This window comes from Podarcis gaigeae (assembly GCF_964106915.1).
Source record: "Podarcis gaigeae genome assembly, chromosome: 9".
Classification (NCBI taxonomy): Eukaryota; Metazoa; Chordata; class Lepidosauria; order Squamata; family Lacertidae; genus Podarcis; species Podarcis gaigeae.
This window is the reverse complement of record NC_139685.1, coordinates 1520757-1548683: the sequence shown is the minus strand read 5'-3', so window position 1 is coordinate 1548683 and position 27927 is coordinate 1520757. Positions and strand designations below refer to the sequence as shown.

Sequence of the window (27927 nt, the reverse complement as noted above, 5' to 3'; positions counted from 1 at the left end):
CCCAAGAGGCTCCTTTACATGCTGGGGTAATTCACTTGATAGGGGAAGAGTGCTGATGGTTTTCATTACCACTCTTCCGTTAAGCAGAATTTTTCTTCCTTTTAGAGACTGAGCAATTTTGCTTAATTGCTTAAATGCTTGGGGGTTGGGAGATTGTACTTAGAGAATCTCTACCCTGGGGACAGCAATTATAATGCCCAGAGTGTCTTCTTCCATCAGCCTCCAGTCTGAAGGGGGAGTTATTTGTGATTCATTCCCAAGGTTTGGTGCCAGATTTCCTTGGGAGTTCCTCAGGACTGACTTTCATCATATTTCTCCTTTAGGCTAATACTCATTTTGCATCCTCAATGTCATTTCTGCAGTATGTTGAGAGGCTGATGCTATTTTATTATGGTGTTTTGTTTTTTACAATCAGTCTGTTTGAATTATTTATATGGAGATCATTATATACATTATATACGGTGATGTGTTGTTGACATGTTGATATATTTGGTTGCTTTTGTCATGCTATACTATGAATTTCTTTGAGCGTAATATATCCAGAAAAGCAGTATACAAAGGCTGCAGTCAGATAATAAACAGTGATAGGTGAGTCTAGGGCTCACAACCACCACCCACTTCCCTCTTCTATTGCAGCATGACTTTTGATGACAGTTTCAGATAACCATAGCTTAGTATTACATTGAAACCATAAACTATGGTTTATCCTGACAGTAGCTTATTAACTCAGTTTGAAATGGAGTTGTTTCACACTATAGATAAGGTTAGTTGCGGTTTGTTGGATTTGGCCGACACAGCAAGTTGTGGTTAAGCAGGGAGGCAGGGAGACTTGAGGTTCCCAGTATATTGTTGGACTTGCAGCTGCCATCAATCCCAGCCATCATGGTCAATGGTCAGCGTTGGTGGGAGCTATAGTCCTGCCACATCTGAAGGGCTACAGTTTGCTGTGATGAATCTAGCGCAGTCCAAATGACTGTGACTTAGTGGCCCCTCCCAAAGGGTTGTCCTTTCCCCTGCTCCAGTATTGAATCCAAGTGGGGAAAAGAGGCTGTAAAATTGTGGTTGGGACCTTCCCGATTTGAGGGGAGATGCTGTCCCCGGCGCACTCAATGAGGGTTTCCCAAAGTATCCTCTTGAATGCTGATGAGCATATGTAACTGCCTTGTGCAGTTGTTATGTACAGTTAACACACAAGGATTTTTTGATTATTATTTTTTAAGAGCTTCTTGCTGCTAGAAATGTCTGGATTTGGCAGATGGTGGGAGTGATACCGGAAACATTTTTGACATCCTGTTGCTTCCTCCTGGTTTCCTTTTCTCCTTCTCCCCCTCATATGTCTGCCTGTGTCTGCATTCCCAACTGCCTTTACACTACATAAGGAGTGCCAGCTTTCTTTATTAGAAGATACAGCAGCTGTCTTGGAGTTTGCTCAGGCAAACACACAAAGAGTTTTCTGAAGTTCCACCGAGCCGTTGTCTATCTTGGCTGTCTGCCAAATGGCTCTCCGTTAACTCTGCCAAGCCCCCTTTTATGAGGCATACACTGATGTGAAGTGCTGAGCTTTAACTGCCAGAATTCCCTTGTAGGTTCTTAACCACTTAGCTTTCTTGCTTGGCCCCAAATCATGTTTGACACATCATTTAAAGCCTAAGGTGTTCAAAAACAAAAGGCCACGGTGTTGGTGAAAACAAGAGAGCGGCATTTTCTACTTGGCGTATGTGGGCAAGGTCACAATCTAGTTAACCACATCCCCCAGCCTCTGCAAAAAGCAGAGCTAATAGTGGCTTCAATAGACAGTTTGGTTTGGGAAGAAATGTGGCAGGTGTAAAATGTAAGCTCTGCTCCAATCAAATGGGAGGCCCTAGGACTTGGTGCTGTAGATTTAGCTGGGAGGAAAGCGCATTATGAGATTTGATCACTGTTCTGCTACATTATGGTTGCTTTGGCTTCTAGGCTCCCATTTTTTTGTTGCTTGCCAGTGATGAACTGACACAGAGGATGTTACCATGAGTAAATACAAGAACTTTCCTTGGAAGAAGGGCCTCTGATGCAAAGGATTGCCTCACTCCCCTTCCTGGCTTGCATTCTTCTCACACATGCACATACCCAGATTGCTTCTAGACTCAGCTGGGACAATAAAGCCACCTTAATAGCTCTTGCCAGCATATAATTCTAAGCAACACTTTGGAGCCAACATTTTGCTTTGCTCTTCACCTGCCAGAGATGTGATGTAGGAGCAAATGCCCTCCCCTTGTGGTGCCGTTGAACTGAGCCTATGGGTTACAGTGGCATAAGGAAATCTGGCTGAGTCTCATCCTTAAGTAACTTTCATCAAGTGAACATGGGAAATGTGAAGTAGGAAGTGGGTCAAGAGTGAGTGCTGTGCCATCCTAAGTTCTGTATCATTTGCATCCCCCCATTAATGTCCATAACTGAAAATGGTCTCTTTAGTGCTTCCTTTGGTGGAGATGAGTGTTTCACAAATGTGCAGCACAAGCCTTAGCATGTTCACTTTGAAGCATCCCCATTTTGTGAAATGGGACTTATTCCTGGGTTCAGGAAGCTTCAACTTTTCAGCTGAGTGTTAACCTCTGAGGCCCTTAATAGACAAAATGAAGAAACCACTGCAAAAATGCCCATTGCCTTCACTTAATGTTAGCTGCTAAAAAGCCATTCTTGTTCCTCTAGGGAAGCTTTAAGGTTTTTGAAGCTCCATGCAATAGCCAATTTCACTAGGAAATTCACTTGAATCCGTGTTTCTTTCTGTTCCTTAAGACTGCACCCTGAGGCATTGTCTCTTATTAGAGATCTTAGTATCTCATCCTATCTTGAGAATGTCCTAAAACTTGTTAAGGGAGAGGCGCTTATTGAAATCCTCACGTGCTATTACCTTCAGCATATCTGCCTGTTGTTATGCTGAGAAATCATCAAGATGTGTGTACCATTCTTGTCTGTATGCAGAAAGAAGCTGATACAAAGGAGAGGTCCGTTTTTGATATTCCAATCTTCACGGAGGAGTTCCTGAACCACAGTAAAGGTGAGCAGAATGCAAGACATGTGTCCCCATTCCACCCACCCAATAACTGGCAGAGTTGAGCAAAGGGTATTTTACACATTGCTCTGTGCAGTGTTTTGTTTTGTGACAACATTATGTGCAGCTACTCAAGTAAGTCCCCTTGAGTTTATTGGGGCTTTCTTCCATCTTAAGTGCATATAGAATTTCGGCTTTAGTCACTTTGAGGAGGGATAGAAGTATTTTAATTAAAGAAGCAAATTTTCATGAAGTCTAAAATTGGTTAGCTACCATTCAGCTTCAAGACTGAAAAAAATATAACTTCTTCTATACTAACCCTCTCTTGTGCTCAAGGTGTAGAGTTTGTTCTGATTTTTTGTATGTCCCAGTCCTGTTCAAAAAGAGATCACCCCTTTGTTGTTCCCGTATTAGACTTACTGGTTCTTTTACCAGATCAGCCAGTCTTCGGAGCCCCTTTCACCCCCTTCTTCTCCTCCATGAAAGCAGCTGTGAACTTCTGGTGCTAACCAAAATCTGCAGCGAGAGAGTTTCCCCTTGGATTTTGCAGCAATGCCTGGCTTGGAATGTCATTCCATTTGATGCAGTGGCAGCAGACACTTGTACTAGCAAGATCTGGAGATATTCCCTGGGCAGCCTATCCTTTTAGTTATATCAAGGTGAAAATAATTTTCAGAGAATGGGAAGAATTTTATTAATCAAGCAGATGCTAGGGGCTTTTCTTCTGAAATTGAGTGGCAAAGAGGATTTGAGTTATCTGTGTTCTTTGTCAAAAGAGGTCTCTAAAGTACCTTGGCATATGCCTGTTGGAACAGTGGCTGTGGCTGACTTACTTTGCCATCAAATACGTTCCAGGTCTTGATTTTCTCCCCCTTTCCCTTGCTCCCTTCAGTTTAATCCGTATATACCTGCTTGTTGTTTATTTTGCTTCCCTTATTGGATATTACCAAATATTCTCCATAGCCAACTGTTGGACAAAAGGGCTTGCTTATGATCTCCCCTCCCCTTGTCATCTGTTTCTCCGGTGGGGGGTTGACAGCACGGGAAGCCGAGCTGCGCCAGCTGCGCAAGTCCAACATGGAGTTTGAGGAGAGGAATGCTGCCCTGCAAAAGCACGTGGAGAGCATGCGCACAGCGGTGGAGAAGCTGGAGGTGGATGTGGTGCAGGAGCGCAGCCGCAACACAGTCCTGCAACAGCACCTGGAGACCTTGCGGCAGGCGCTCAGTAGCAGCTTTGCTGGAGTCCCTCTGCCAGGTGAAAACCCTTTCCAGAGCCTGCTCACCTCGGAAGCCTCTTTTCGGGCGGGGGGGAGTTTGTAGCCCTTGCTTTGCTTCAGGGATTGCATGCTATATGTCTGGCTAGGGCGCTTTCAGATGTTCTAAATGTGGAGAGCTGCCCCTGCTCTTGTGTGTATGGTGTGAGCATGTGTGTGTGAGAGAAAGTTTGAAGTTTGAATTAGCTGTGCCATTCTGTTGCCTATGAGTACTTCAGAAGAGAGGCCTTCACTCTATGCCAGCTGAATGGAGGTGCCTGTTGGACCTTGAAGGCCTGTCAGCAGTCATAGGAATGCAGCACAGCAGGGGCAGTTGCCTTCATTCAGGCTGGGGGCTGCATATAAAAGGGGGATTTGCCAAAGCACAAAAAGTGAGACGTGACCTTTTTCCTTTTCTATTTTTAAGGACAAATTTGGGAAGGCCTCAGAGACCCACAAAAACCTTTTGGCACCCCAAATATCACATTAAGGGAGCCATGGGAGCAGTCAGTGATCTTTTTAAAAATATTTTTTTTAAAAAATGAAAACATCTGAGAAGTGACAGGTGGGAGGCACAGAAATCTCTTGTGAGGTCCTGATTTGACTTGTTGGCCACGGGTTAGTCCCTCCTGTGATACAGTGTGGTGAAGCAGTCCCTTTTGTCCTACTGCTGGCCAAATGCTGTATCCATGCAAGCAAACCACCTTCATCCCATGTGCCTTGCACTGACAGAGCATTTGAGAATTCAAGTCTTGCCTGCAATTTGGCATAAGAGTGAAGCTTCAGTCCCTGCTGTAGCTATTGCAGTTAACACGCTGTTTTCTTTTTCCCTTTTCTCATCTACACCTTGCAGGAAGTGGAGAGATCCCCACAATGGACACCATTGATTCATACATGAATCGGCTGCACAACATCATCCTGTCAAACCCGCAGGATAATGAGAATCTCATAGCCACTGTCCGAGAAGTTGTAAACCGCCTCGAACGCTAGTGCCTGGGTGAGCCACTGCCTTGCCAGCACTCTTTGCTCTTCCATCAGTCTTAAGTGAAATGCCACTGGCTTCTGAAACGGCTGGCTTCCAAGTTAGATTTCCGATCCCATAGACCTTGATGTCAGCATTCTGTATTTGGTGAAATCAAAGTCCAATAGTATTTAGTTGTCCAGCACAAATGCCACTTTCACCACAATCACTGTTTCTGATATTCTGATATCTTAAATTTTTCACAGTTACACTTCCATATACAAGGGCATATTTAATAGGGTTGCTAAAGAGACAAATCAAGTCTCCCCACCATGGTATATTTCCTGTTAGCAGTGTTTATCAGCTCTTGTATGCAGCTGTACTTTAAGAAAAGAAGCAGAAGCACTAGCTTGACCTTTTTGTTTTAAACCTGCAAGGCTAAGTTCCTGAGCCATTATTCTGAATTGCCAGCATGAAACCAAATGGCATTTTGATTCAGTGGATTCTGAGCGGAGGTCCATCTGTGCCATGGGAAGCCAGAGGTCCTCAACCTTTCTGGTCCTGACCTTTTGTGATAATTGCGTAGTGCGGTTAATTGTGTGATTCCCGTTTCAGCTTAGCTTAAGTAAAAAGGCCATTGCCCTTCCCTCAAGCAGCCAGATGGAACAGATGAGCATTCCAAGTCATGTCTGCTCCCTGCAGGATTTAGAAGCAGCACTTTTGCCGCTGTTTTATGAAAGGGAACAGCTTGCGGACACAAGTCTGGGATTTTTCTGCGGCTCATCAACCTTCTTGTTTTAACAGGGCATTTTCTGTTAGGATTCCTGTAAGCTGGAAAGCTGAGGCTTGGGGAATTGGCAGGTGGGAGGCTGTTTGTCTGCGACAGAATGTGGCAGTCAGTGAAGAGGTCTCCCTTTAGGCAGATATTGGAAGGGCACCTCAGGCCCAGAACCAGATGCTTCCCATTCAACACACCTTGCAGCAGAGCCTGACTCGAAGCTTCAGATGTTAAGACAGTTAGCTGTATGCAGTTGTCTCTGCTGTTGTGAGTGACCCTAGGAGAGTTATCAACATTATTTGTGGCATCAAAATGGAAATGTGTTCTGCTTCTGGAAAAAATTGCATTCAAATTTGAATCACTTGAAGCAACAGCCACAAAAAAAAAACAAAAAAACAACCACCACGCTTCTCCTCTTTCCTCACTGTTCTGGTTAAGAAGGCATGTTCTCATGTTCTCACTCCCTAAAACAACATAGATAAGGCAATTAAAATGTTAATTTCAGACTGAGTTAGTTATACAAATATGAACACTTAACTGCTGTTGATGTTCCAACCACGGTTTGTAATTAGACATTCACTTGGCAAAATATTCATCGAACACGAGGAGGCTTTGAAGGCAAAGGATAGGAACTTTCAGGGTGGGGCCACCACTGAAAAGCAATAAGTCCACATAGCTTTTAATGCTCTTGCTGTGTGTCAGGTTGCATTAACTAGAAAAACTTTTCCCCTGTCAAATGTAGTTTTGGCACGGCTTTTAACCTGCAGGTAAGAAAAACCCCTAAGTGCAAGTAGATAAATAGGTCCCGCTTTATAGCGGGAAGGTAACAGCGTTTCCGTGTGCTGGGCTGGTGCCGGTTTGCCAGAGCAGCTTCGTCACGCTGGCCATGTGACCCGGAAGTGTCTTCGGACAGCGCTGGCTCCCGGCCTCCTAAGCGAGATGAGCACGCAACCCCAGAGTCCGTCACGACTGGCCCGTACGGGCAGGGGTACCTTTACCTTTACCTTTAAGAAAAACGCAGAAATGCTGGGAACAACATCAGTTATCACCTAATGATTCCTGGTGTATGAGATCAGAGACCACTGCCAAAACTTTGACATCTCTGGCAAAAGGTGCTCCACCCGTTTTTGTTAAGCTAACTGAAAACACCGTAACTTTTAGGTGGGAAAGGCTGTTAAGGAGCTTATAGATCCCTTGAAAGTAATGGGGTCCTTGTTTCGCATCTCAGTGGGACCTGGTCACTTGGATACTATTTCACTCCTGCTTTCCCTTACAGCACTCACCTCAAACTGTCACCCTAATGTTTTGATTCATATTATAAACACCATAAATCGTTTTAAGTTTAACAGAACTGATCTTAATGTCAGTTCAAAATGTGTATATTCTACAGGGGTACAAAATCTTAATTCACTACCGGGGCTAGTAACATTGGATTTCTTTTATACACACTTCCATTTTAAGTTACATCATGTCTGTGCAGTTGAAACTGCTGCTTTTTGCTTCTTCTTGCTTCTTTTGATGATGGGAGCTGCTTATTGACAATTTTATCTATGGTGTTGTGTTTTCAAATTTTAAATGTGTATTTTATCACATCTGCATCTGTAGAGTTTTGGGGTGGGTACTTACCCTAAGCTGTTTCAGGGATGGTTTAACAGGATGTTGTGACTTTGAATAAACCTCTTCCATACAGTTTTCGTATCCAACTTATCTTGAGTTGATGATGGCAGGGCAATTGGGCCTGGCAACCATGCTGGGCATTCCCATTGAAATCCTTTTCTCTTGGGCATAGCCCCAGTATGCAAATTCCCGATCAAGTTGTCTTTAGGGAAGCTGGGGGGAAAGACTTGAGTATGACAGTGGCTAATTGCAGCAACGCGGCTCATGCCCATTTTTCTAAATCTTGTCATCGTCGTCCCCTTCTTTTATTTGCAGTTTCTTAGGCCCTGGATGTTTTTCTTAAAGGGATGAAACAAATGTGAGGAATGAGGGACATGCTGGGAATAAGCCGAAGACACTCTGGTTCTTGCTTACTGGACGAGCATCTTCTGTGAGGACCCAGGAGCGGCCCAAGAGAAGATGACATCCCCTCTATCCAACTTCCGGAGCAAGCTTGCACTGCTGTGTGCCATTTCCTGTTATTTATCACCCGACTGTGGGCACACTCTGGACTAGAAGATGCCATGATGATGCTTCCTTCTCTGTCAGGTCAAAGTTGTCTGTCTTTGGTAATACAAAGCTCTGGAATTTCTGTTGCCCAGGCTCTGACAGAGTCTCTCTCTCCCCCCAGCGCAGTCCCACCCTGTTTCCCTGCACCTTTGTTGCATGTACTCTGTGCTCTGCTGGCCATCAAAGCCTCTCTTCCATTTGGTGAAAATGTCTGCAGACGTCTGTTAATTGCTAAAAAAAGCCCTCTGTGATAATCCAGTAAAAAAAGAAAAAGAAAAAGAAAAGAAAAAGGACCATCAGCTTTCTTTTTTCTTCCGGCATCGTAAGTTCAAAGCCTTCATGTTGGACTGAAACCTTTGTAGTTTGTTACCTAGTTGTTACATGGTAGTCTTGTGATTCAAATATCTCTTCTGAGCAACAGGAAATGGGCCTGAAGGAGAAATCACATGCCCTTCCCCTTCTGGTAATGTGTGGCCATCCCAAAGAAATAAACTATGTAAACAGGTCTCTTGCTATGGATTTTTACAGAGCTCTAGCAAAAACAAAGTAAATAAAATGGGGATCTGGAGGCTACCATAAAGCAGGCATGGATAACCTCCGACCCACAGACTAAATTAGTCTTAGTAGGGCTCATAATTTGCCCTGCAGAGGCATTTTCTCTGCCATACACCTGACATCCTACACTGTCGAGAGTGGGGCAGTTAAAGACATGACTGCAAAGGAGCATTGGGGAGCCCTGAAGTGCACTTCTGAGTGTTCTTTGGCAGGGCTGATAGCGAGCTCCACTGGGATCTGCTGCACTCAGGAGTTCCTGTTCAGTAATCCAGCTGATCCCTGCCAAAAGCAGGGCTTGAAGCTGGTGCCACTCAGCTGATCAGCGCTGACTGCAAGCCCTACTTTGGGGCAGGGATCTTCCTTTGTAGCAAACTCCTAGTTGCCCCTTTGAAGAGCTGCAGTACATGCTTCAGCCAGTGGTAGAGGCCAGAGTGAATTATGTGGGTCACCCTAACCTAGAATCTCACTGTGTTCCATTGAGTCTGCACACATGAGACTGCGTCTCCGCTCCTCCACCTGCAGCTGCTGCGTGACCTTGGGCTAGTAACACTTCTCTGAAGTCTCTCAGCCCCACTCACCTCACAGAGTGTTTGTTGTGGGGGAGGACGGGAAAGGAGAATGTTAGCCGCTTTGAGACTCCTTAGGGTAGGGATAAAGCGGGATATGAAATCCAAACTCGTCTTCTACATTTATGTCTCTACAAATGTGAAATGCTGCAGAATCAATCAAGCAAGAACATGAGTATGTTTGGCCCAGATTCTAACACTTTGTGTGAAACTAGTGTAGACCACCCATGAAATAAGTTTCACCTGAGTTTGCTGTCCTATTACCTTGTTTACAGATAATCCTGTGAGCTGCTGAATTTCTGGATAGATCACATTTGAGGAATGAGCTTAAGGACATTGGTGTGTCGCTAGCCAGGAATTCATTACAAAGACATGTATTGTGGATGCAAGGTCCTACAGTACTTTCAGCCAATAGATGAGGTAAAAACAGTGATTGCACGGCTGACAAATGAATCCTTTTCTTCCTCAAATGTGATCCCCCCCCCCAATTTAATGCCCTCTATTGGTTTCTGCAAACACTGGTGTAACATCACAAAAGTGTACTGTTGGCATATGTTTATTTTTTTATAATATTTTTTTATTAGTTTTCAATACAATCATACAATTTTATCCAAATTTTAACTGATTTTAACAAAGTACAAATTTTGGTCTTCCTTTTGGCACATGTTTAACTCCTTCCTGTTGGCACATGTTTAACTCTGATAAAATACTGCCTTTTGAATGTTTATCTGAGTTTCGTGTAAACCTGGTACCTTCTGACATCAATCTGATCTTGTGGCTTCAGCAGAAGGGCTGCTCCAATGCTATTGATAGCAACTGTACAGTCTGAGTTGGTGCCCCTTGTTCACAGAGCAGCTGTATTTTCATGCACCGACGGTGTGCAAAGAGTGCAGGAACAGTGGCAGCCCCTCCCAGAGAGTCCCTAGCAACTGTGCAGCTACACACAGATTGCAACACAATGCAGGACAATTCTCCTGGCAGCAATGTGTGGAAAACTCTCATTGACAGGAAGCAACAACAGCAGCAGGGTTAGCAACACTTGACCCTTTCCTTCCTCTCTCCTCTAGAGATAATAGCAAGAGAGGAAGGCCTTGGTCTTATATGAGGGAGCTGGCAGGCAGAATAAAAGTCCTGTTTCTAAGAGGTGTGTCCCAAGTTTTCCATTGGGTAATAAAACCTTTCAAATTGTACATTGAGCACAATTGGCATCTGTGAGCATTTGAATAGAGATAACTTTTGCGATGGGAATGTCCTGGCAGAAGTGGACCAGTAAAACAGGATCATACTAAAAGAGCAAAGGTCAAAACAAGTAATTGCTGCCCAGATGCAACAGTACAGTGTTCCCAGGTTTGCTGCAGTGGAAAATTGCAGAGGAACGTTTGAGGGATACTGCTGCTGACACTTTCAGCCCTATGGTTTAGTAGAGGGGGATAACAAAACAACAACAACAACAAATTTATTATTTATACCCTGCCCATCTGGCTGCGTTTCCCTAGCCGCTCTGGGCAGTTTTCAACAGAACATTAAAAACAGAATAAAACTTCAAACATAAAAACTTCTCTAAACAGGGCTGCCTTCAGGTGTCTTCTGAAAGTCTGGTAGTTTGTTCTTCTCTTTGACATCTGGTGGGAGGGCGTTCCACAGGGTGGGTGCCACTACCAAGAAGGCCCTCTGCCTGCTTCCCTGTAACCTCACTTTTCACGGTGAGGGAACCGCCAAAAGGCCCTTGGAGTTGGACCTCAGTTTCCGGGCTGAACGATGGGGGTGGAGATGCTCCTTCAGGTTTCCTGGGCCAAGGCCATTTAGAGCTTTAAAGGTCAGCACCAACACTTTGAATTGTGCTTGGAAACGTACTGGGAGCCAATGTAGGTCTTTCAAGACTGGTGCTATATGGTCTTGGCGCCCACTCCCAGTCATCAGTCTAGCTGCCACATTCTGGATTAGTTGCAGTTTTCAGGTCACCTTCAAAGGTAGCCCCACATAGAGCTCATTGCAGTAGTCCAAGCAGGAGATAACTAGAGCATACAGCTCTCTGGCGAGACATTTTGCGGGCAGGTAGGGTCTCAGCCGGCGTACCAGATGGAGCTGGGAGACAGCTGCCCTGACCTGCGCCTCCATGGACAGCTGTGAGTCCACAATGACTCCCAGGCTGCGCACCTGGTCCTTCAGGTTACCCCATTCAGGACCAGGGAGTCCTCCACACCTGCCCGCCCCCTGTCCCCCCAAAACAGTACTTCTGCCTTGTCAGGACTCAACCTCAATCTGTTAGCTGCCACCCATCCTCCAACCGCCTCCAGACACTGCAGACACAGGTCCTTCACTGGTTCTGATTTAAAAGAGAGGTAGAGCTGGGTATCATCCACATACTGATGAACACCCAGCCCAAACCCAATCACAGTATATGACCAGCACGATGTCTTGCGAAGTCACAACTAGGAACTGGTGGATTGTTACTTCAAGTCTGTGTCACTTTTACATATATTCACTCATTAGTCTGTTCAATTCCATTAATCTGCAGGATTAGTTTTTTTTTAATTGACTCAATTTTTCTGATCCACCAATTAGTCAGATTAGGTCAAATCATTAGAATTCATAAGGATCAAATCTCAACTGCCTAGGGACAGTGCCACATCTTGTTATTGGCTCTGGTGCAGGGGGGCTTTTTGGGATCCTGGTCCCTTTACTCAGAGAATAGCAGATCTATGAAATTTTAAAAGGTGGTTAGACAAGCTTGTGGAGGATAGGTCTATCTATATCTACTAATCATTAAGGCTATGTGCTGGATCCAGGATCAGGCCTGCCAGTTGCTGAGCACCAAGAGCAGCAGAGGGCTGCTGCTGCTGCTGTCAGGTCCTGCTGGCAAGCTGCTTCTGAGGGAAAGGAGGCTGGACTAGATAAGTCTTTGCTCTTCAAGTTTCCTGCAGAAGTTTTTTTTTTGTAATTTAACTTCTAAGATCTGTTTGAAAGTGAGTCAATGTGCTCTTCTAACATTTGCTTCTTTAAATCTGCTTAATGCTAAATCTGTTCTGATTTAGATTTCAACTGTGTTTTAATGAGTGAATTTTTACTAGTGTTGCCTTCTGTTCTTGAAAGATTCCATCAAGTTCACATTCATCACCAGTGCTTATTCCTAGATGCTCCAAATTGGTAATACGCTCATTTCCTTGACCGTGTTTTGAATAGCGTGTTGCCAGTTTGAGAGTTCAATGTGCTTTTGTAGTTTTTTTTTTTTTTAAATGGCAAGATTAAATTTTCAGTTGCAATCTGAAGTATTAATTCATTGGTGGTGGTGGGGGCGGGGGATTGTTAGAGGCAAGGCAGGGGAGAAAAATCTTGTGAGTGTCATTGTGGTCAAGGACCAGAGCCTCAGATGGTCTTCTGGGGGGAACCTGAAACCATCAGATTGCAACTTTGGGGATAGACCCATTCCTGGGTTCCCATCAGCCAAACTAGGGATGGACAGAACAGCCTGCTTCTGGTTCATGTCAATTTCTCAGGTTCATCTGTTTTTTTAAACTTCAGAGATTAATGCTTCGGAGCCATCCACCGCTTGTCTTGGTGTACCACTGGCTCCCTGTGCCAGCATTTGAGCAAGGAAAGTGGGCTGCAGCCCTTCAATTGAAGGCTGTGGGGTTATATGAAGTGGCCTTGTGGTGCTAACCCTTTTGTTTGGTCCACATTTTAAGCAGACTGGCTTAAGTTTGCACCTTCTAGAACAGTGGTAGGCAACCTAAGGCCCCTGGGCCGGATGCAGCCCAATCGCCTTCTCAATCTGCCCTGCGGACGGTCCGCGAATCAGCGTGTTTTTACTTGAGTAGAATGTGTCCTTTTGTTTAAAATGCATCTCTGGCTTATTTGTGGGGCACAGGAATTCGTTCATTCCCCCCACCCCCCAAAAAAATAGTCCAGCCCACCACATGGTCTGAGGGGCGATGGACTGTCCCACAGGTGAAAAAGGTTGCTGACCCCTGTTCTAGAATCACACATGGGTCAGAATGTAATTACTCTTCAGGCTTTGCACTTCTCTGAATCTTACAAGAGTAATTACGTTCTGACTTGTGTGATTCCAGGACAAGGGAGGCAGTAGCTCTGAGGCAGCCTCTCTGCCCCAGAGGCAGGGGTCTGGTTTCCAGTTCAGCCAGAGTTGCTAGCCTTGCTTCCATCACGCTGGCATTGTCATAGCGAGGAAAAGCAAAACACAAGGGGCCAAAATATCTCTGCAAATTCTCTCCCTCCCTCTCTACTCGGCAGCTGCTGTAGTGGTTTTCTCCTTAAAAATCATTTAGGAATCAATGCTTATGCAAGGTCCCAGCCCCTTCCTCTTCTGCAGGCAGTTTCCCTTCTGTAACTTATGTGGGATTGGGGTGGGGGGATACCTTTGAGTTTAGCTGCATCCTCTAGACCCTGGAACAAACACATCCAAACTCAGTGGGAGCCTCAGTAAAGGCTTATCTCTCCCCCCACTCCAGATCTACTCTCTCTTAGCAAAAGGTAGGCAATCCATCCTTCCCTTCCTCTTTGTGGACATTTTTATCCCCTTATAAATGCCTTTGGATTTCTGGGCTGGATGCCTTTGTGATTTGCAAAAGACACTTGGAAGCGTCCATTTCACAAGGGAGCTTCCTCTGTTGGGATTTCCCTCACTGGAACCCCCCAACCAAGGTGGTTACTAACAACAAGAAACATGGTAGCTGCACTGCAGGAGGGTGGACCAGATGACCCTTGGGAGACCCTTCCTACCCCTAAAGTTCTCTGATTCATCCTCTAGACCCTGGAACGAACGCATCCAAGCTGATGAATGTTGTATTATTTTATTGTTGTTAGCCGTCCTGAGCCCGGCTTCGGCTGGGGAGGGCGGGATATAAATAAAATTTCTTCTTCTTCTTCTTCTTTGCAGTGTAGCAATAAAAGTTGCCATTTAGTAAAAGGAGCAAGCCTAACCATAGGACCTTTGCTAGCTGTGCCACTGTGGCAAAGGGGCTGCCCCAGGCCCCTCCCTGCCCCACCTTCTGCGACTGAGGACTGTGCAGCTGATGTTCAGATTTTAATGCGAGTGTGTAGGTGTCCATGGTCACCCCTGCCCAGACCTTATAGCTGAAGTCTCCTCAGATGGGGAGCAGGTCTTCACAGTGCCAGTAACCCTGAGGGTGTTGGACCCAGACATTCCTGCCTCAAGACCCGAGGTCCTGGCACGTGGTGCTGCATGGGGCAGTGAGCTGAATCACTCATTCTTAGATGTGCGTGAACATGGGTCTTTGTGAGGACTAGGGCAGAATGAGGGAGAGTGATATGCTCCTAAATGCCTGGAAGCGCTTACATCTGTGCTAACAGAGGCAGAGTTAGGGGAGCATAGCTGGGTCCCTCGTATTGGGCGCTGAGCTTTAGGGGCGCTGCAACCCTGCATTGGAATGCAGCACGAGAAGGCGTAGCACCGGGTGCCACTGGAATTTGAGACACCCAGGTCCAGCCCTGGGGTTAATGCAATCGCCCATATGCTTTGGGGGTTAATATCTCAGGCAGCAAGAGTTTGAAAATGCCACAGAAAAATCTGTGTAATCTCTCTCTGTTTCTCCCCACCCCCAAATCTAGCTCTGCCAGAATTTTCTCTCCTCTCTTTTTAAAGTGGAAAGCCAGAAGTTTGTACTTAATATGGGCCATAATCTTTCCAAGGCAAACAAAAACGGGAGTATTTGAAATGAAAGGTCTTTCAATGTTCCAAACAGGCATTCTATCTGTTGGTGGGAGTTGGATTCACTCAGAATGGAGCTCACTTAAGAGGGTGGCCTTTAGGGTCGTTTCAGTGTTTATTCACTGTGTGAGGCCTACGATTCGTCGTGTGAGGGCTAAGGGAGCCAGTGATGGCGTTGTGGAAGGAAAACTACAGTTCAAACGCCACTGAGATCTTTCTTACCACTTCAAATACAAAGCGTGTCATGGTGGTTGTTCAGACACGGTCCTGGCCTGAAGTATTGTGCATCATTTTACTGTTTTATTTTGTTATATATAAAATTTGTCTACTGCCCTTCATCTACAGATCTCACAATCACACACACACATACTTCAGTTGTGATTTGGCTGCTACCCCGTCACATGGTTATTTTGGATCTTAAATTAGGGCTGTGTGCATGCAAGGGGCCTCTCATTTTGTGACACAACATCAGTTGCTTGCCTTGAAAGTCCCTACTCCCCACCCCGCTTCAGTCATTGGGGTAACCAGTTAGATTACTGTACTGCACTCTGTGCAGAGAATGCTAGGATTGTAGAGTTGGAAGGGACCACAGGGGTCATCCAGTCCAGCCCCCTGCAATGCAGGGATCTTTTGCCCAACGTTGGGCAGTCTGGACATTTTAAAGCAGTTCAAAATGCGGCAGTCAGGCAGCCCAATACTGCATCTGGCCACCTTAGCTAGCATCAGTTATTTAATAAAATTTATATATCCCATGAGGGACGCGGGTGTCGCTGTGGGCTAAACCACAGAGCCTAGGATTTGCTGATCAGAAGGTCGGCTGTTCGAATCCCCGCGACGAGGTGAGCTCCCGTTGCTCGGTCCCAGCTTCTGCCAACCTAGCAGTTCGAAAGCGCATCAAAGTGCAAGCAGATACATAGGTACTGCTCTGGCGGGAAGGTAAACAGCATTTCCGTGCGCTGCTCTGGTTGCCCAGAAGCGGCTTAGTCCTGCTGGCCACATGACCCGGAAGCTGTACACCGGCTCCCTTGGCCAGTAAAGCGAGATGAGCGCCGCAACCCCAGAGTTGGTCATGACTGGACCTAATGGTCAGCGGTCCCTTTACCTATATACCCCATGATCATTAGAAAACCTCAAAATGGTTTACAAAGAGAATAAAGCAATTGTCAGTCAAAGTAACTCTTTAAAAAACATTCAAAAGATAAAATAAACAATTAACTTAAAATATATACCAACAGTCTTTGTATCTTGGTAGGCTCACCTAAACTAGACTGTTTGTAGCAGGCACTGGAAGGAATACAGTGAAGGCGCTTGCCTAATGTCTGAATGTGCTGCAGTCTGAATTCTGTGGAATTCACCTTTTAATGCTGGCATTTCACACTTGAGCTGCATGCTTATTTTTATGGTTGTAAGTTGTTTTAAAATGCTGTTAATATTGTTTTTGCAGATTGACAGAAGAGCATGTTTTCTATCAGCCGGCCCTTGAGTTGCACACTCTGGTGGGAACGATGCAGCTCTCTTGTTTTCCCCCTGCTAGAATGTCCCCAGGAAGGATGAGGCATGATCACACCCTGTTGCTCTTTTTGGAACCCCATTTCCAAGAGGTGTTGCAACAGCAGCAGCTGTGCCTAGTACCACTCCAAGCATCTATAACCTGCATAAGGGAAAAAGGGAGGGGGAGAATTAAAATGTAGCTTTTGGATCACCACCTTGAATGCAAATAATTTGTGCTGAATTTTAAAACACACATGTGCAAATGGAACGGTATATATCCACCGCTCTTAGGAAATCCATCCCATCGAACTCTGCAAGATGTAATATCTAAGTTAAATACATAGCCCTGTGCTCTGACAGCAGCATTCTTGGCATAGTAATGCACTAGCTGATAAGTGGCCCTCTGGATTCTCCCCAGGCCATCCCCATCCCTGGTCCTGTACTGTGCCATCCTTGACTATTTGTGTGTGGCAAAAATGTGTCCTTGAACTCTGATAATTAGTGAAGGCTCTTAAGGCTTGAGTTTCAGGAATTGCCTTCCAGGCCCCCGCCCCCACTTTTCTCGATGCGATTCAACTGCTTTGCTGGCTCTGCTGATCCAGCCACAGGAAGTTCGCGGTGCTCCTGTGTGACACATGAAATCTCTGCTGCTTTTTCCTCCCCAGAGGGGAAAGGGCATTTTTCTCAGATGGAGGGTGGAGAAGGGATGCAGGAAGAGTGCATCCAGAGTGCAAATGCAGTCAGCAGGGGGACATTGCCTTGGAAGGCCGGGAGGGGGGGAGAGAATCTGACGGCTTTGCTGGGCCCTCCAGCCTGTTTTTGCAAGAGCAGGGGAAAAAGAAGCCTGCTTGTTCAGCACAAAATGCGACCCACGTGCTCAGAGACACAGCCAGACACTCAGTTATCCATTGTTCTGGGCCAGGTGTGTTTGCCTAGATAGGATCAGTGGTACGGAGCAGGAGGGAAGGTTGTGTCCACCACCAGAGGCCATGGGCACCAACTCCCAGGGGCCAAGGTCCTGCCCCCCTCCCAGCTTGAAGAGCATGACCATTTAAATGGTGTGTGTGCGCACCATGTCTTGGGATCGATTACGCAAGATGGGGCTTACTTATATTACCATCATTTTATTTGTTGGCACTCCTGTCAAGGATGGATCTGCTATAAAACTAATGAAGCTTAAGCTCCAGGGCTCCTAATCCCAGAAGGACCCCAAAAGTGACTTTAGTTCACATTGCTTTTTTAAAAAAATCGGTCTAGTAGGCCCAACATGAGTTGCGTGACTCAGATGGATTGATTTTTCAACAACCTCAAATTTTAAAAGTCAGCAGCAGAGATGTTCCAAAGAGAAACGACCCCACTGAAGAAGAAAACCATGGTTACCCAGACCATGGGTTGCCAAGGGGCTCCTTTGGCAGCTCAGGCTTCAGGGCCCCAAAATGTAGGTCCACCGCTGCCTAGCCCTGAACGCTTGCACTCTGCAACACTCTGTAAAACAGTCTTGGCCAACCTGTCGCCCTCTGGTCCCATCAGCCCCACCAGCTGTAGTCTAAAGCATGTGGCGGATGCCCCAGTGGGCCAAGACTGCTGCGGGAGAAACAAAAGAGCAGCCTTGCGGACTGCTTGCTTCCACAGTCAGTGGGGTCAGTGTTCTGCATGGTTATGTTACTTGGAAACAGACGGTGCTGGAGACGGGCGGCTTGCGTGTGCAGCTGCTGAGACTGTTGGGTAGGGAGGGAGGCAGGGAGACTGACAGTAGGTGGCACCAGAGCAATGCCAGGCAGAGGCAACCAAGCTCACATCCAAACCTTACGTTTTCAAGCAGCATTGTCCCTATTTAACCACCATGGCTTCCCCCCAAACATCCTGGGAACTGTATTTTGCATTATTTCTGTGACCTTGCTAATGAAAGAGACCGTCATCTGCTCCTGCAGGGCCCTGCTTATCTTGTGCTGTGTTTTATTTTGGCTAATCTCTTTCTCTCGCTCTCTGCCCCCACCTCCAAACAAAGGGTGTCTTGGCAAGCAGCAGAAAATATTTTGAGCTGGAGGCAGCCCACAAAGTTCCTTTTTCTTTGTTTGCTGATGGACTGGAAGAGTTTCCAGAGGAAGCTTTGTTTACTCCATGTGTGTATATATCTGGGTGAGTCCTTTACATTCCACACATTCCAAGAGTGCTTTTTTTAGGGGGGGGGGGAAATGTAGCAAATGCAAAGGCGAGGTTTGTGCTGTGTGCCCGATGATCCAAAGGATTTCACAACAATGTGGCAAATGCATATTTCCAGATGTCTGGAATTGAGAGAGCTGGTCCCAGCAGGGAGAGACAGTGCCCTCTGATGGCAACACTTGGTTTTGCAGCTGCGTGAAACTGAGATGGAAGACACATTTTTTTCCTTTTCCTTTTTGCAGTACCGGGGAGAACAAGTAATTGCAATCCATCAGACGTCAGAGCTTCTCTGTTCTCCCGGACGCAAACCAATCCACAGCTTTTGCCTTTCCTTCCTTCTTAGATGGCAACTCTATTCACAGACCACCTGGAGCTTTCAGAGCCAATCAAGATGCTGGGAAGACATTTTGCTACAACAGTCCAAAAGTGGCACATTGAGCAAAAGTGTCTTTGTGAGAGCTGACATCTTGCCAGCAATGGAAACTCAGCTGTGAAAATACTTCCTGTGAATGAGGAGTCAGTGCCCCCCCCCATCATTTGGACATAATCAAAGGGATGTTCTCCCTGCATGCAGAGACAGGATCTGGTAGATTGGCCGAACGTGACCAAGAGTGGGTCAACGAGTAAAGAAGGCAGTTTGTGCAAATGCTGTAGAGGAAAGTGAGGAGCAGTTGAGGCTCATCAACTTGGGAAGGGAGCCCATCTAGGAGAAGAAAAGGCTCAGGAGCAAGCCCTCCACAAAAAGTGGTCCCTAAAGCAATGGGATGGCACCTTGTCTGCCTCCTTCCTGCAACTCCTGCAGCCCAGCTGGTGCTTCCTTTTGGACCCCATCGGTGAGGCTGAGAGGGGAGTCTTGTCTGGGCAGCCCAGGACCTCCAGACCCACTGCCCAGGCTTGAGCCCTGGGGAGGTTACTTGGGTGCTGCTAACACAGAGGTTTGACTTCACCCCCAGCAACACACTCTTGGGACAGACAGATGCCAACAACAATATTCAGCTGTCTTGACATTTATAACTTGGCATTTATTATGTCAGCACCCTCCTGACCAGTTGTTAAGGGGTGAGTCAGGACTAGGGATGGGTGAATATCTCAGTTTTGGTTTCTCTCCATTTCTCATTTCCCAACAGTCTTGAGTTCAGATCTCCACATTTCCAGATCAGTTTGCAATTTCTTTCTTTCTTTCTTTCTTTCTTTCTTTCTTTCTTTCTTTCTTTCTTTCTTTCTTTCTTCCTCATGAAGATTCATCAGCATTTCTATGTGAAACTTCCCTAATATACACATTTTTGTAAGATTTATTCTGGAGTACTATTTTATGGGGGGGGGGGCAGGTTTGCCCAGCAGGGTGTGGCCCAGAAAGTCATGGGGGAGGTGGAACCGTCTCTCTCACAGAATAGTGATAATCTCATGGGCTCTTGCAATAAGAAGGTGGGGCTGAGGCATTTAAAAGGCCTCGCCCAGGGATTGGGGGCCATTTTGCTGTTGAGCTCCGCCCCCCTCCGTTTACTGTTGAACGGGCCAGAAATAATTTTTTTCTCTCAACCTCAATTGATCCTCAGTTGGAGGTTTTTTTACCTCCCTCAGTGAAATACGTGTTGTTACTATTCTTGGTGGAAATGGCACTGGGCAGTAACACCATAGTATAGGCGGCTTCCCTAATGGGCCTTAGGGGAGGATTGGATAAGAGACACCCTAAGCTCAGGGTGAAGTCTTGGCCTGGATGGAATCTTTCATCCTGGTAACCCAGTGAGATCTTAGATGCTTGGTTTTCACTGCATCTGGGTTCAACACTGGGCAACTGCCATGGAGGGGCTTTGGGGTGCTTCCTGTTAGGAGAGCTTGGGTGAGTTATATTGAAACAATCGCTTAGAGTTTCTGGAGTTCAAAGGCTTTATTCATGCAGGAGCAGATTTATCTTGGCAGGAACTATTTACAGGATGAGTAGAATGAAAAGAAAGAAAATAGCACACCTATTTTCTTAACACTTTGGGAGAGAGAGAAACAAAAATGGCTCAGCTTTTAGGGGTGGAGTTATCTTTGACGAAGAAACTACAAAAAAATGCTAGCTAAATTGCTAGAAAAAGAGTGCCTTCACATGGTTTAAAGTAGCATGTGCATTAGCTAGAGGTTTAGGAGAAAGGAAATGTATTTGCTTTTCAACATTCTCCAACCCTCATGGCATGCCATTTCACTCGCAATGGCTGAGTGGAGTGAGAAACTGATCCTTGCCCTATTGCCATGCAAACTCTGCTTCTTGCTGCAGTCAATAAAATTTTGGCCTGATTTCACCTGTGTCCTCTTTCAGTTAATTCACTGTTTCCCAGGAGCACAGTGTACATCTCTGCCTGGACCACTGATTTTTCTGAAGACACCCATTTTTGCAAAGCAATTTCCCATAATTATAATATAATATAATATAATATAATATAATATAATTAATATAATATGTTATTTTCACTAATACATGCATTCACACACACACTTTACCCCAGTATATGTCCCTTTGAGGTTGCTCAGAAGGGAATGTGTCCCTGGGCATGACAAAGGTCCCCACTCCTTGCTGTAGTTGCAAGACTCTTGTGTTGAGCTGGGAGTTGGACTGAATAACCACCTCAAAGGCCCCTTCCAGTTCTACAATGAAATAAGAAAAGGTTAAAGTGAGGGCCATCTTGCATGCTGGCTTCAGAGGTGGGTTGCAGATCTGAAATGAATGAAGAAGCTCTTTAAGATCCTCAGATCTTTGCTGTCTTATACAAATCAAGAAACAATATGCAATGGATGACCTTTTTTAAAAACACTGTTTTGACATTTACATTCATTTCAATGTAAAGGAAATCATGTAACCTGATCTTGTTTTTTGACAGAATTACAAGCCTGGTAGATGAAGGGAACGCAGTGGATGTAGCCTACCTTGATTTCAGCAAGGCATTTGATTCTATGACTTCCTTTTTTCTTTTTTTTTTGAATGAAAGCTCTTACACCAGATCCTAAAATGCTTTCTGAATGCAGAAGAGCTGAAAGAACAGGCTGAGGGCTTGAGAGGAAACAATTTCAAGGAAACTCAAATGGTGGGGGAGAGAATTCTGGTGAGCATAGCCTTCCCCTCAACCCCCAACTGCAATGCTATTACAGCTTGCAGAGGAATGATATTTCCTCAATTTAATGCTAGTCATAATCCTTACTGAAATTTTCAGTACAAAGATTGCTTTCAAATATATTTTTATCATTGCAGCAACTGTAGATGGAAAATTAGGCAACCACAGCATGGGCCCTACTGTTAAGCCGAGTGAGGTGGCTGCCTCAGGCAGCAGTTTTGGGAAGGCAGGGAGTCACAATGAAGAATGGGAAAACAGAGGTTGTGTGTGTCATACAACCAAGGACATAAGAAGGCAGATTCCCTCCTGGGCCTCAATGCATCACAAACAGCGTCATTTCCATTCTACTGCAGTTCAGGTTTTGTCAAATTCTACATTATCCATGCTGTTCACTATTTAAGATAAGCTACATAATTTAAATAACTACATAACATACATAGAATCATAGAGTTGGAAGAGACCACAAGGGCCATCGAGTCCAACCCCCTGCCAAGCAGGAAACACCACCAGAGCACTCCTGACATTTTAAGCCTCTGCTTAAAGACCTCCAAAGAAGGAGACTCCACCACACTCCTTGGCAACAAATTCCACTGTCAAACAGCTCTTACTGTCAGGAAGTTCTTCCTAATGTTTAGGTGGAATCTTCTTTCTTGTAGTTTGCATCCATTGCTCCGTGTCCGCTTCTCTGGAGCAGCAGAAAACAACCTTTCTCCCTCCTTATGTGACATCCTTTTATATATTTGAACATGGCTATCATATCACCCCTTAACCTCCTCTTCTCCAGGCTAAACATGCGCAGCTCCGTAGCCGTTCCTCATAAGGCATCGTTTCCAGGCCTTTGACCATTTTGGTTGTCCTCCTCTGGACACGTTCCAGTTTGTCAGTGTCCTCCTTGAACTGTGGTGCCCAGAACTGGACACAGTACTCCAGGTGAGGTCTGACCAGAGCAGAATACAGTGGCACTATTACTTCCCTTGATCTAGATGCTATACTCCTATTGATGCAGCCCAGAATTGCATTGGCTGTTTTAGCTGCCGCGTCACACTGTTGGCTCATGTCAAGTTTGTGGTCAACCAAGACTCGTAGATCCTTTTCACATGTACTGCTCTCAAGCCAGGTGTCACCCATCTTGTATTTGTGCCTCTCTTTTTTTTTGCCCAAGTGCAATACTTTACATTTCTCCCTGTTAAAATTCATCTTGTTTGTTTTGGCCCAGTTCTCTAATCTGTCAAGGTCGTTTTGAAGTGTGATCCTGTCCTCTGGGGTGTTAGCCACCCCTCCCAGTTTGGTGTCATCTGCAAATTTGATCAGGATGCCCTTGAGTACATCATCCAAATCGTTGATAAAGATGTTGAATAAGTCCGGGCCCAAGACAGAACCCTGTGGCACCCCACTAGTCACTCTTCTCCAGGATGAAGAGGAACCATTGATGAGCACCCTTTGGGTTCGGTCAGTCAGCCAGTTACAAATCCACTGAGTGGTAGCATAGTCAAGACCGCATTTTACCAGCTTCTTTACAAGAATATCACAGGGCACCTTGTCAAATGCCTTGCTGAAATCAAGGTAGGCTACATCCACTGCGTTCCCTTCATCTACCAGGCTTGTAATTCTGTCAAAAAACGAGATCAGGTTAGTCTGACATTACTTATTTTTCAGAAATCCATGCTGACTATTGGTGATCACAGCATTCCTTTCTAGGTGCTCGCAGACCGTTTGCTTAATGATCTGCTCCAGAATCTTTCCTGGTATTGATGTCAGACTGACTGGGCGGTAATTATTTGGGTCCTCTCTTTCCCCCTTTTTGAAAATAGGGACAACATTTGCCCTCCTCCAGTCTGCCGGGACTTCCCCTGTTCTCCAGGAATTCTCAAAGATGACTGCCAGTGGTTCTGAGATCACATCTGCCAGTTCTTTTAATACTCTTGGATGCAGTTCATCTGGCCCTGGAGACTTGAATACATCTAGACTAGCCAAGTATTCTTGTACTATCTCCTTAGTTATTCTGGGCTGTGTTTCCTCTGCTGAAACATTTGCTCCAAATTCTTCAGGTCGGGCATTGTTTTCTTTATTGGAGAAGACTGAGGCAAAGAAGGCATTGAGGAGTTCAGCCCTTTCTGTGTCCCCTATTTGCATTTCACCATCTTCTCCTCTGAGTGACCCTCTGAGTCTTCTTCTCTGAGTCGCAGATTCAAATCCCCTGAGGCACTCAAGGGGACAGTTGGGCCAAGGAATGCATTCATGTCTATATAAGTAAAGGTTTGACCCACATTTATGCTCAGACACTGGCCTGTTTTGCACATCATGCTAAGCCTAATTCTAATAACAACTATAACCATTTATTACTTGCACCCCACCCATCTGCCTGGGTTGCCTCAGCCACTTGGGCGGCTAACCCTGGCTTAGTGTGAACCCATGAGTTTGCGGGCTCCTGAGTTGCAGTTACTTTGATCCTCGATCATGTTGCTGCTGTTCTGGGTAAAAGGATGGTTAGGCTTAGCATATTGTTTAGAGAGGAGGACTTAGCTCTCACAGACAAACCATCAGATGAAAACCATGCAAGAAACCTTGATTATGGCTTGAGCTGAATCATGAGTTCAGACAACGTGCTATAAGCCAAGGCTATAAGCCATGGCTTTGCTTGGCTCAGCATGGAACAGCAGCAGAATGGGAAGAAAGGAGGAAAGCAACCACAAAATCTTTTCCCAGAGTTTGCATGCTTGCAGGTTCACACTAAACCATGGTTTGGCATGATGCATGAAACAGGCCATTATCTAGTTTGGCCCCAGAGGGAGCAATGGATTAATTGAGGGCAATTTTGTTTTTATTTGGTGCATCATTTCTATGGATTAACAAGGACATTTTATTCTATTGAGCCATTTTAAAATAAAATAAAATGCTTCATCCAGTGCATTAATTTTAATGCAGTTGGTTTTGACAAACTTGTGTGTCATCTTCTTTTGTTGGTTTCTCCTTTGGATATCTTTTTTAAAAAGCTATTATTAGCAAACAAACAGAGATTAAAATTTAGCCACTACAGACTGAGATGCGTGGAATCAAGACAAAACACCGGGGGGAAGGGGAAAATGTAACTCAAATTATTATCCCTTCTATGAAATGAAAAGAAAAAAAAGGAAAGGGGGGGGGACCCCAAACAAAGGCCCTCAACTTCCCTGTAGCAATGTTTCCTCCTCTCTCTGGGACCAATTTCTATGTGAGGCAAAAAGTCCCGAGGAGGTTAGCAAACCTACACTGTCAGCCAAGATCTTTATCTGTGCAGGAAATAGGGAAATAAGTTTACTGATAAGAGGGAAATACAATAAATAACTTAGAAATTCTTTGCCAGTTCCCTTGAGGGCCTGTGGCAGCTGCCCAAGGTGTGTGTGCACACGGCAGAAATAGATCTGCTGCTTAAGCGTATTTCAAATGAGACCCTTCCCTTCCCTCTCCTTAGACATAAACTTCAACAACCCCCCTCCCCAAAAACTGTGTGGGATGGGAGAATTCAGAGATGCCCGATCTCAGTGATCATGGGCAGGAGGAGGAGAAGGAGACCAGACCATGTCATTACCGAGGAGGCAGGTTTAGTCATTGTGTGAAGACTATCTCAGCCTCCAGGTCTGGTCTTGACTGGAAGGATACCGGAATCAGCAAGGGAGACCCACATGACCTGAAGGTGCTGCTGTGCAATGCCAGGTCAATGATTCATAAGACCACTGCCATCCACGACTTATTCATGGATGGGGGACTTGACCTGGCATGTGTGACAGAGACTTGGTTGGATGAAGCAGATGGGCCTGTCCTTGCTGCTGCTTGTTCACCAGGCTTCTCTTACACACAGCAACCCAGGTCATGTGGGCGGGGAGGGGGGGTTGCAGTGATTTTTAGGAAGTCAGCGTGCACCAGGCGTCCTATTGGGAAGAACCAGTTTTCTGAGTGCATGTTCTGGAAGTTGGGCAATAGGGGCAGTACAGGATTCCTTTTGGTGTACCAACCTCCCCGCTGCACCAAGGATTCCCTGCCCAAGCTGCTTCAGGTCTTGGCGGATGTTCTCCTGGAGACACCTAGTTTGGTTGTCCTAGGAGATTTTAACATCTATGCCAACACAACCTTACAAGGGGCTGCTTGGGACTTCATGGAAAGCATGGCCTCCATGGGGCTGTCCCTGAATAAGTTTGGCCCAATTCATAGTCATGGACATGCCTTAGACATGGTGTATATCTCTATGGATGTGGGTGATCTGACACTAAGTCAAAGTGAAACAAAAGAAGTGCCATGGCCGGATCACTTCCTGGTACAACTAGACTTCTTTGCAACCCTTCCCCTCTGCAGGGAGGGGGGACCAATTTGGATGGTCTGCTCCCGTCACTTAATGGATCCAAATGGTTTCCAGAGAGAGGTAGGGGATGCTTTATCCCATGTTGATGGCCTTTCAGCTGATTTTCTGGTGGTCCGCTGGAATGCAGAGTTAACCAGGGCTATCGACTGTCTGGCTCCAAAGCACCCTCTCCGATTGCATGGAGTCCAGACAGCCCTGTGGAGCTAAGGGCAATGAAACAAACTTTGAGATGGCTAGAGCGCTGGTGGCGGAAAACTCATTCTGAATCAGACCAGATACAGGTTAGAGCTCAACGTTGAGCCTACCAAGTGGCAATAGCGACGGCGAAGAGGACCTTCTTCACTGCCTCTATTGCATCTGCAGAAAACAGCAGCAGGAGACTCTTTCGGGTGGTTCATAATTTAACAGAACCACCTGCACCATTGGGGCCTGATAAGGCCCCCAAGATCTCCTGCAATGATTTCGCAAATTTTTTTTGCTGATAAAGTTGCTCAGATTCGGAAAGAGGTAGAGTCCACCATGGGAGCAAGGCCGGGGTGGGAGAGTGCTAGAGTCCTGTCTAGTCAAGTTGCATGGGATCAATTCTGATCTGTTACCTCCGAGGATGTAGACAGGTTGCTTGGATGAGTGAAACTAACCACCTCTCACCTTGATCCTTGCCTGGCTCATAAAAGGGTGATGGGCTCCGTGGGGTGGTGAATGCTTCCCTCTGCAAGGGAGCCTTCCTAGACCAGCTGAAAGAGGTGGTTATTAAACCACTTCTTTTAAAAAAAATCTTTGGACCCGGCCAATATGGTCAACTATTTCCCAGTCTCAAATCTTCCATTCCTGGGCAAGGTGATTGAGTGAGTGGTTGCTGAATAACTCCAGGCACACCTGGAGGATGTGGACCCATTGGATCCCTTCCAATCGGGATTCAGGTCTCATCATGGGACTGAAACTGCCTTGGTCATGCTGGTTGATGATCTCCGGCAGGCTAGGGGCAAAGGTGAAAGCTGTTTCCTAGTTCTGCTGGATTTCTCAGCAGCCTTTGATACCATTAACCATGACATCCTTCTGGGCCGTCTAGAGGAGCTGGGAGCTGGGGACACTGTTACACAGTGGTTCCGCTCCTTCCTCCTGGCCATGTCCAGAAAGGGGTGTTGGGGGATGAGTCTTCAGACCCCAGAGTTCTCACTTGTGGGATGCCTCAAGGTTCTGTCCTCTCCCCCATGCTTTTTAACATCTATATGAAGCTGCTGGGAAAGATCATCAGGGGGCTTGGGCTGGTTGTTCATCAATATGTGGATGATACCCAGCTCTACCTCTCTTTTAAATCATAACTAGTGAAGGTGGTGAAGGTCCTGTGTGAGTATCTGGAGGAGGTTGGAGGATGGATGGCGGCTAACAGATTGAGGTTGAATCCTGACAAGACAGAAGTACTGTTTTGGGGGGGTCCAGCGCCGAGGGCCTTCTGGCAGTTCCCTCACTGTGCCGTGGTGTTTTAGAATTTGGCATTATTGGCATTGCATCTGGGCAGGTGAGAGTATTTAATAAATGCTTGTGTTAATATCGTGTGTGTTTATCAAGCAGATCCCAGTAAATAGGTGGGGGCTGCTTTCACTTGGTGCATCCCTGACTGAGCAGGCCTAGCCTAGGGACAGGGTGATGCTGCCCTTCAACTGCTGCTCAGCACTCTGCAGGGAGAAGGAGCCTCTGCCTTTCCCAAATGCTCTGGCTGCCATTTTGCAGAAATACTGGGCAAAGCTCTGGTGGTGGCTTTTTGATCACAGAGGAACATGTGCTATGCGCACCATCCTTCTTTTTTAGATGCTGCAGAGGACCAGGGCCAGCTGATGGAGGAGGA

The 27927-nt window shown here is 45.9% G+C and overlaps 2 protein-coding genes across 16 annotated transcripts in view; both read left to right on the top strand.

Moving 5' to 3' along the window:
• Window positions 1-8694, top strand: part of HMG20A (high mobility group 20A) — a 51720-nt gene extending 43026 nt beyond the window's left edge. For 9 of the 15 annotated variants that reach the window (XM_083698424.1, XM_083698426.1, XM_083698422.1 and 6 more), the window contains 4 exons: window positions 2962-3037; window positions 4071-4286; window positions 5138-5281; window positions 7956-8694. In XM_083698424.1, coding sequence (XP_083554550.1) covers window positions 2962-3037; window positions 4071-4286; window positions 5138-5274 — 429 coding nt within the window. In that variant the 3' untranslated portion in view covers window positions 5275-5281; window positions 7956-8694. The remainder of the gene's footprint in view (window positions 1-2961; window positions 3038-4070; window positions 4287-5137; window positions 5282-7955) is intronic. The other 6 variants (XM_083698429.1, XM_083698430.1, XM_083698420.1 and 3 more) reach the window with 1 other exon arrangement.
• Window positions 1-27927, top strand: part of RCN2 (reticulocalbin 2) — a 1080843-nt gene that overhangs the window by 234629 nt on the left and 818287 nt on the right. The gene's annotated exons all lie outside the window — the stretch shown is intronic.